The sequence below is a fragment of the Nannospalax galili genome, unplaced genomic scaffold (assembly GCF_000622305.1).
Source record: "Nannospalax galili isolate Female #2095 unplaced genomic scaffold, S.galili_v1.0 scaffold332, whole genome shotgun sequence".
Lineage (NCBI taxonomy): Eukaryota > Metazoa > Chordata > Mammalia > Rodentia > Spalacidae > Nannospalax > Nannospalax galili.
The window spans coordinates 33,177-43,808 of NW_008333794.1; the positions used below are offsets into that span (position 1 = coordinate 33,177).

Sequence of the window (10,632 nt, forward strand, 5' to 3'; positions counted from 1 at the left end):
TCTAATTCAGTGTGCTACCTCAGACACATTCTCATTTTGAAAGATATTTGAAATGACAGTGTAGGCTTTCAAACCTCAGAGGAAGCACAGTAATGAATACTGTATGGATAAAAGACACAGATATTAGGTCTAAATACATGGCACCCAGAAAATAATTTTTACAAGGTCTTATCTACAGTTTGACATGTCAGTATTTCCTTTGGGTTACAATAGGACAACAGGCCAAGGGCACTGGCCAATGTCTGGTGAGTCTTTGGTCAGGAGGCAGGTAGGACTTTGAGTAATATGCTCCATGATGAGGTGGAGCATAAGTGCAGGGTGTGAGGAGTGAGGGGTGGGAGCACACTACACACCACTAATATCCTGGATGAATCATTCTTCATGAAGGACTGCAGTCACAGCCCCATGACAATTGTGCTTCTTCTGCAATCCATTGCTTTCCCGGGGGAGTGGGGGGAATGAGCAACCGTTGAAAATGATTTTTTGCCTCATTAAAAAGATGAATACTTTATATAAATTCAAAGTCACCAAGTTTCTCTCACACCATTAGCAGTACAAGGGCTGAGGAGTAAATTTTAAAATGCCATCTAGAATCTTTATAGGTAAGTCTGATTCTGGGGCTCAAAAGAGTGTGCAAACAGAAGTGGGGAGGGTGGTGTATAGCCAGGAATGCTGAGAAGTAATGCTGAGAAGTCTATTTTATATGTAAGAGTTTTCAAGAAAAAGCTGATAATGCAAAATCCAAATTTTATTTGAAGTGCTCACCTTAATTACAGATTTTAAAAAATGAAATTATACATTTCATATATGCTAGGTACAGTGTGATATTTTGATGAAATTATACAATCAGATATTATCAAATTAGGCTAATTGGCATTTGTATTTTGTGAATGATTTCATTTGATTTTTTAAATTTTTAATTAATACTTTAAGTATTTCATACAGTGTAGCTTGATTATACTCATCCCTAACTCCTTCAAGAAACTCCATCAAGATCCACCCCACCTCTGTCTAAGCCCACCCGTTTTGTGTCCTTATTTTTCTTAGTAACCCATTGACTTCAATTTGTGTTGTCCATACACTCATGGGTGTAAGACCATCCACTGGGGTGGTGGATGTACTAGGAGTCATACCCACTCTTCATACTGACTCTTCAACATCCCCAAAACCATCAACTATTCATAGCACCTCAGTTAGGGGTGGCAGCTCATGAATCTCTTCCTACTCCATGTTAGAATGAAGACTAGCTTGATCTTGTGCAGGCAAACACAGCCACAGTGAGATCATGAATGCCGGGGTCATGTCATGTCCGGAAGAGACTGTTTCACCCCAATCCTCCCCAACCTCTCACTCTTACAATCTTTCTACTCCCTTTTCCATGATGGTCCTTGACCCTCAGGGAGTGGGTGTGCTGGAGATGTCCCATTTGTGGCTGAGCACTCCACTGACACTTACTCTCTGTGCTCTGACCACCTGTGAGTTTCCTCATTAACCACTGTCCTTTGCATGAAGAATTTTCTGTGATGAAGTCTGAGAGCTGCACTAATCTATGGATAGAAAGAGACAAATTTAAAGAGCAAATTAATAATATGCCCATTAGCAAAATAGTAGTAGTAAATTTACTGAAGAGATTGCTCAGTGGTTAAGAACACTGGCTGTTCTTGCAGAAGACGGGGGTTAGAATCCCAGAACCCTCATGGCATCTAACAACTGTCTGTAACTCAGGTTCCAGGGGATCCAACAGCCTCTTCTGTCCTCCTCGGGCATTGCACAACATGACTGCACTTACCTACATGCAAGCAATACATGCCTACACATAAAATAATTGGACAAGGGATTGGAGAGATGCTTCAGGGGTCAAGTAACTGGCGGCTCTTGCAGAGGACCTAGATTTGATTCCCAGCACCCACATGGTGGCTAATAGCCATCTGTAAGTCCCATTCCAGGGGTATCCAACACCCTCTTTTGGCCTCTCTAGGCATTGCACATGCAGATGCCCTTACATACATCTAGGCAAAACACTCATAAACAAAATAAAAATAAATAAATTTTCAACATTATGTGTGTTATATTTGAGTGGTATGTTCTGAAATTTCCATTTCCTAATTATGAAGATGAGAAAATAAGAACTACATAAAATCTTTAAGAGGAAGGCTCAGCATGAGCTCCTCATGTATCTTTTCCTTCCTTTGTTTCACATTAGTTAATCAGCAGATGACATGACCAACCACACTGCGGAGACAGACTTCTTCTTCATGGAATTCTCTGACAGCAAGCAGCTCCAGGTGCTCCAGGGCTTTCTGTTTCTGCTGATTTACTTGGTGTCCCTCATGGGGAACCTTCTCATCATCATGCTTGTCACTGTGGACCAGTGTCTTCACACCCCCATGTACTTCTTCCTGAAGAACTTGTCCTGCATCGATGTGTGCTTCATTTCAGTCACAGTCCCAAAGCTCATTCTCAGCTCTTTTTTTCACATTAGCGCTATCTCTTTCCCAGGATGTGTGTGTCAGGTCTTATTCGTTGTTTTCTTTGCCGCATCTGAGCTTTTCCTCCTCACAGCCATGTCCTATGACCGCTATGTTGCCATCTGTCACCCACTACATTATGATGCCATAATGAACAGGGCAGTCTGTGTACAAATGGTAGCTGTCTCTTGGCTATTTGGAAGTCTCTTTGGGTTCCTACATTCATATGGCACCTTCTCTTTATCTTTCTGTGGCTCCAGAAAAGTGCCACAGTTCTTCTGTGATGTCTCCTCTTTACTGAAGATTTCCTGCTCAACGATGCATATCACCATTGACATCAGTGTCATCTTTGGTCTCATATGTGTGTTTTTCTGCTCAATCACCATGGGGTTTTCATATGTTTACATTTTCAACACAGTGCTGAGAATGCCCTTGTTACAGGGGAAATCAAAAGTCTTCTCTACCTGCATACCCCATCTCATAGTGGTCTCCACATTTTTAGTCACCGCTGTCACTGCCTATTTGAAACCAGTTCCTGATTCCCCACAGCTTTTGGACTTTTTGATATCTGTTTTCTATTCTGTGATGCCTCCATCTATGAACCCTATAATATACAGCCTAAGGAATAAGGAAATCAAAGCTGCTTTGTTGAACTTTTATGGCAACTAGATTATTGTGAGTTTTATAGGTGAAAGCAGTCAGCATGAAGAACGGCTACCTGAAGTGTTTTGTATATTGCACCGTCTCCATTTCCAATTATACGCATTTGTTATGATATGTAAAGAGTTCAATATCTTAAATAATTGCTTTAAAAGTTCTAGAAATGGGTGTACAAATTTATAATCCTAAATCAACAACAATTATCTCAGAACCTGCATGAACTGTGTATTAGTTACATAAAATGCATGTGTGCAATTCCAATTTCAAAAGCACTGCAATAGACTTCTGAGTCATATAAGAAGACTGTCTGCTTCTGGATTCTTGAAATTTCTTGAACACATTATTCTATATTGTAAAGGCACTGAGCATGCATGATTAATATAATCTACTTGGAATAGGCACATTATCGCAGTGTTCACAATAAAATCACAACTTTTTTAAAAACCAAGAAATTAAGATTTGGCTCAGAGAAACAAACATGTATCTCTGGGAGAGTGAGCTTATTTCCTCAGTATTGAAGATGGAAAGTTGTCCACAGTTACAGAATGCCTTCAGCATCTAAGGCTTGGAGAAGAGAAGAAACATATGTTTTCACTAGCGACTCCAGTGAGGAATACAGACTTGTCAGGCACCCAAGAGTTGAGCAGTGTGACTTGTGGACATTTCTAAGCTGAAAAACTGGGGAAATAATAACTGCTTTATTCCAATGTATGCAGTTACTAATAGCTTATAAGAAATATCAGTGACTGGACTTAGACATCTAGAGTTAGGTCACTGGTGATGTTTCCTGGTACAGATATTTGGTCTTACCTTTGTTGAGCCAGTGTTTGTGTGTTTGTTTGCTGTTACCTCAGTGTGCGAGGATGTAGGCCGTCTGAATGGTTGTGTTTATTCTTGTGGTAATTTTGTGTTGCTGTGCAGATGGGGTATCAGACTGTTCAGTACACACAGGTATACACACACACACACACACACACACACACATACACACACACACAGAGGTGTATATATGTGAACATCTGAGCCCAGGTGTAAACCTCCTGTGGAGTTAATAGATCTTCACTGCAAAGCTTCAGAAGTGTGTGGAAAGCTGACATGGTTCTACAGATGTTCCTTTGGTGGCAGGGATTGGGGTTACAGTGAGACTGAGCAGTACTTTCTGGTGACCAGGGGGAGGATGTTACACCAACCTGAGTGGAAGTGGGCTAAGGCCAGGTTAGAAATTATTGATTGGGTTGTAGATCTCAGAAAGTCTCTGGGCCTTCTGGTGGGTTGACTGGTTGGTGTGTTAGGGTAGTCAGGTTCTGAGCATTGCTTTCTTGCAGGGGAGCGGTTTCTGAAGACACCCCCAGCAGCTGAGGTTAATAAAGACCAACCCATATAGACCTGGCCATGATATAGAACTGACCTCTGGGCTTGGGGTGGAGGCAGGTGGGTAGGACAACCTGTCTGGATCTCCAGACCATGTGTGGCAATTGAAGAGTTCCTAATGCATGAATCCCTAAGAGAGGTAGAAAGTCAAGAAGACTTGGAGGTTGCTGGTAAACTGTGGCAGTGGGAACAGGGGTAATGTCAAAGGAAGGCAGCCTGCCTGAGTCTCTGGGTCACATGGGTCAACTGGAGAGTTCATATTGTAGCCAGCAGGGGTCAAGCAAATCCCAACAGGATTCTCACCAAGAGACAGGTCACCTAGAGAAAAACTCAACAGAGAAACCCTAGAGTTAAATGACAGCATAAAACAAAAGGACCTAACAGAATCTACAGAACATCCCACCCAAGCATCAAAGAATATACTTTCTTCTCAGCAGCCTGGGGAACTTTCTAGAAAAGTGACAACATATTAGGGCACAGAGCAAGTCTCATCAAATTTTTAAGAATTGAAATAACATCCAGTGCCTTTCCAACCACAAAGGAGTGAAGCTGGATATCAACAACAATTGAAATGGGAAAAAATACAGAAATCCATGGGAACTAGAGAACACACTACTAAATGAAAATTGGGTCAATGAAGGAAATTTTAAAATCCCTAAAATTTAATGAAAATGAAAACACAACGTATCAAAATTTATGAGGCACCGTGACTTTATTTCCAAGAGGGAAGTTTATAGCAGGAGGTACATACATCATAAAGTGAGAGATGTCTCATCTCATAGTAGTAACTTAATGATACACCTGAAGACCTCAGAAAAACAAGAACAATCAATGCCCCAAAAGAGTAGACCAGAGAGATAATCAAAATCAGGGCTGAAATTTAAAAATCGAAACAAAAAAAAATTATAAAGAATCAATGAAGAAGAGTTGGTTCTTTGAAAAGATTAAGATCAACAAATCTCTACCCATATTAGTCAAAAGAGAAAAAGGACCCAGATCAATAAAATCAGAGATAAAAAGGGAAACATTACATGAAAATATTTTCTATCATTTCTGTAATACAGATAAAAATGATAGCAAATACATGTCATTATACATACATAGACATGCCGTTCACAGTCATGTAGAGGCATGAACCTTGAGCAATCATTGGTTATCAGCATTGACAGGCTAAAAGTGAGATAGGGCTGATTAAGGAGTAGGCTCTGCTACTGAGTAATGCAGGCATTTGATTTCCATCAGCCATTCATTCCCAGGAAGAGGCTCTCTATTGCATGGGGTATGGGACATAAGGATTAAGTCTTGGCCCAAGGTGAGCTTGTCAGCCTTTCACTAGTAGAGCAGGAGCCACTATGCTGCATAGACAGGAGGGCCATCCTGAAGCTACTGGGTCTAAGTACTTGCATAAGAGCAAGTCTTTTCCAGGGCCCCAAAGTCTGAGTAAGTAAGCCTTTTGCAATCTCCCAGGCTTCATGAATGAAATGGTACACATCAGCAAGGCCAAAGCTAGGGCCTTTTAGGTTTTGGAAAGCTCATTCCTGTATCTCTGTCCATGGCTCAGTAGAGGGGCCTTGCTATACTTATCTTTCAATAATACCTCTGAATATTATTGTTCTGAATTCACCCATCAAAAGACACAAACTAGCAGATTGGATTAGAAGGCAGAGTCCTTCTTTTCTGCCTCTGAGAAACATTTCACCATCAAAGATAAACACTGTCTTAGCGTGAAAGGATGGAAAAAAGTGCTCCAAGCAAATGGAAACAATGACAAGCAGATGTTGCTATTATATGTGACAAAATAGACTTCAAAAAAATTCTGGTCAGAAGAGATAAAGAGGGTTACTTCCTGCTGGTCAAGGGATTCATCAAGAAGAAACTACAATTACAAGCACATAAGCTCTCATCCAATTTTGTAAATCAAACACTACTATATTTAAAACCAATGCCAAAACCAAATAAGGACCCAACCCAAAAAAAAGAGAATTATAAGCCAAACTCTCTGGTTAACATAGATGTACAGATTCTCAATAAAATTCTTGCAAGAAGAATTTAAAAAACACATCCAAAGGACTATTCATCATAATCAACTTGGCTTTACCACAGGGAAGTGGAAATGGTTAACCATATGTAAATCAGTACACATAATTTTCCACATAAATAGACTCAAGAACAGATGCCAAAGACATACATTGGAAAAAATACAGCATCTTTAACAAATAGTTTTGGGAAAACTGGAAATCTACATGTAAAAAGAATTAATCTTGATTCTTCTCTCTGACCCTGTACACAAATTCCAAATTGATAAAAGATCTCAATTTTAGACCTGAAACTAAAACGTCTATAAGAAGGAATAAGGAGTATGCCTCAGGATATAGGCTCAGGTAGGACTGATCACCCAGTGTCCTATTAAGGACAATAAGATCAAAAATCAACAATTAGGGCTTTGTGAAATTAAAAATCTTCTCTGTTGCAAAGGGAACTGTTAGTCAATCAAAGACGCAGTCTATAAAATAGGAAAAAGTCTTTGCCAGCTATACATCTGACATAGGATTAGTGTCTAGGATATACAAGGAACTTAAAATATTAAAACACCAAAAAAACAAACAACTCAATTAAAAAGTGGAATATGAAACTGAACAGAGAATTCTCAGAAAAAATGCAAATGAATAAATATTTTAATACCTTTTCACCATCCTTACCCATCAAGGAAATGCAAATTAAAACTTCTTTGAGATTACATTTTATCCAGTCAGAATTGCTAAGATTAAGAAAACAAAAGACAACAAATTCTGGCAAGAATATAGGGAAGGGCAAACCCTCATGCACTGTGGGTGGAAGTTCACGTTGATTCATCCACTTTAGAAATCAGTTGGAAATTCCTTTAAAAACAAGGAAACAAACAAAAAAACAAAACTATATATAGATATATCATATGACCCAATTATATCACTCCAAATATACCTCTAGGCAAATACCTAGAGAATGTTATTTCCTACTGAAGAGACATATGTTCATCCATGTTCACAGCTGCTCTAGTCACAATAGTTAGGACATGGAAATAGCCTAGATGTCCATCAACCAATGAATGGGTAATGAAAATGTGGTACCTATACACAATGAAATTTTATTCAAATGTAAAGAAAAATTAAATGTGCAGGTTAATTGGTGGAACTAGAAAATATTTTACTAAAAAGACAACCCAGAGCCAGAAAGACAAACATTGCATGTTCTCACTCATATGTGGATCTTAGCATTGAATCTTTAGATTTGTATATTTAACTTGGAGTGCTTAGTCAATCCAAAAAACTAGGAAGAGACCATTGGTGAAGAGAGAGAGAATGTCGGGGGGAATGGAATACATGTGGTATGAAGGGGAAATGGAGAATAATGGGGAGGGAGGTTTAAGTGGGGGAGAGGGATGGGAAAGTAGGTGAGAGAAGGCGGGAGGATAGCTAACATTGAAGATATTTCAACAAACCAAATGGAGACCTACTATTTTATAAGCTTCCTAAATACACACATATTCATATAAAATAGTTACCCTACATAGTGCATAATATTCCTCCCAGAAGTCATAGGTTGTCAACCAAAATCCCCAGTGCCAGATGTGCCATACCTTCCCTCAAGTTTTTTGTCAAGGGTTTCTCAGAGAACCCCCAAAGAATACAGGCTATTGCCATTACTCTTGGTAACACACCAGAACTCAATGGTAAGACCCTATTACTAAAGACGTCATTCACTTTGAACACTTTGAATAGAGAAATCAAATTGTCAATGATCAGGAAGTTTCCTCTCTGATAGGTATCTTTCATAGTACCAGAAGGTGTTACATAGACTGGAGGCAAAAGTCATCAATGGTCTCACCTAACTGTGAACTCTGTGAACTACAGTAATGACTGGTGTTTTCAACTTATGCTCATGGGTGCAATGGTGTCATGAATGTTAGGGGGTAACCAACTTCTTTCTGATTAGAGAACAAAGCATACTGAGTACTATAAACCTGGTCAAGAACCCAAGGTTGGAAAGTGCACAAGTCTCAGGGTGAACCTATTACTATTATTTTATTAAATGTACATAGTATCAAACTACCCTCTAAATTTGTATCTCTGTATCCATAGAAAAGTGCATCTCTCAGTCCTTATCAGAGAAGTTTCTTTGTGTAGTTGATGGCAGTTAAATCAGAAACTCACCAGTGGCCAAAGAATAAGAGTTGGTCGAGTGCTCAGCCACAGATGGAACATCTAAATTGCACCCCTCCCCACAAAGCTCAAGGAACATCATAGTAGAGGGAGAGGGAGTGGAAAGACTGTAAGAGTCAAACATTGGGGAGAAGTGGGGTGAAACAGTGTCTTATGGAAATGACAGGACTGATGTACTCATGAACTCACAGAAGCTGCGGTTGCTTGCACAACACACACAAAATCAAGCCAGTCAACATTCTAGCATGGAGGGGAGAGGGACTCATGCACCACCAACCCTAGCTGAGATGTTATTAATAGGCAATGGAAGGATAGCCAGTTTTCTTTAATGGGAAACACAAATAGGACTTGGTGGGTTATATTAAAACTAAAAGGATATGAAGGTGGGAGGGGGTTAGGAGGTGGTAATGGATCTGGGAGGAGTTAGAGAAATATTGAAGGTAAATGTGACAAAATACATTTTATGTATGCATTAAATTCTCACATAATTAATAAAAACATTTTAAATGTTTTTAAACGTTTAGTAATAGGTAAAATATAAATAGAAAATGTCATAGTGTCAGTATTTTTTCCTAGTTAGGATATATAATTTTTTCTCCTTACAACAGTTTTCTTTTGTAGCTGGTTCTGCAGATGGGATGAGGGTGGCTAGTCTCAGTAATTCAAATAAGCTACAACAGACTGTTCTTCCTGTTGATAATAGTCTCTATGTCACACTCAGCTTTATGTAGTTTCTAGTAGGTATGAGATGTTTCCCTTAGTATTTTATTTTCCGATTGACCAGTTACCACTTTGTCTCTGCTGTGCCAGGTGATCACATTTTCTGCCAGCAGTTTTCAGTTTCTGAGCCTCTATAGAAGGTACCCGTACACTTGCATTTACTTTTATGTCGGGTGTTCTTGGCCTATCAGGATTCCAGATTCTATTTCAGTAGTGTCTCATGGTCCTTGCCTGAGAGTAATTACTTCCATCCATGAGACTCTATCAGGATCAGGCAATTTCTCGCTCACTGGTTTTGTTGCTGGCTTTTGTTTAGTTATTTTTTGCTTGTTTGGGTCAAGCTCTTGCTATGCCGTCCTGACTGGCAAGGAACTCACTATGCCAATTGGGCTGGCCTCAAATTTGTAGGGATCCACTTGCTTCTGCCTCTCAAATTCTGTAGTTATAGGTATGTGTCACCACACTCATCCTTCCATATAGTCTAGAGTCTCCAGGATTGTCATGATGCATCTTGTCACTGGAATTCTACACTGCACATCTACTACAGTCAATGCTACATAGCTGTTTTCCCTTCCCAGTTCCTGACTTCATCTCCACAACCTCCTCAACTTTTCTACGGCTCAAGGTTATGGAGGGGTCTAGCTTCAGTAGGTAAAAAACCTCTTCCTTTTAAATACTGAAATTCAGTGGCAGTAGAGGCAAAGCCTGACTGTGCTCCTTAGAACAGCCTGGGCCTAAGGGCCAAATTACCTGGAACCTCCATACAACAAATGTTGACTCTTACATACATGATTTTTTTTTTTACTTTCTTAGAATGATCATTTTCCATTGAAATATTTATCATATAGAATTAGATTATTTGGTTGTTCTAATGCTAATGAATTCTGATAGTCATGTATAAACATGAATTGGGTATTTATAAGTTAGCTATTTGTAGGTTTTTGTATATTTATTAGCTAGTTTGACTATAATGTACAAACACAAAAATAGAATTTTCTCATTCTGAACCAAAGATACAAGTATACTTATCTTAAATGGATAAATTTGGTGTTACTGTGGTTGAGCAATGTGTGTTATAGGAGGAAATTACTAGAAAACTTACATGTAAGCAGAATATGTACAATTTAAAAAATTGTGTTTGTGTGTTTACAGACATCTTTGCATTGGCTTGTCATCAAATGCATAGTAATAAACATAATAGGGGAAAGGGGCAA

At 39.1% G+C, this 10,632-nt stretch overlaps 1 protein-coding gene across 1 annotated transcript; it reads left to right on the forward strand.

The window, feature by feature from the left end:
• The first annotated feature begins 2,219 nt into the window (after positions 1-2,219).
• LOC103730374 (olfactory receptor 14A16-like) lies at positions 2,220-3,137 on the forward strand. Its single transcript, XM_008828595.1, has one exon. It carries the CDS (start codon positions 2,220-2,222, stop codon positions 3,135-3,137), a length of 918 nt encoding a protein of 305 aa, XP_008826817.1.
• The last annotated feature ends 7,495 nt before the right edge of the window (positions 3,138-10,632 follow it).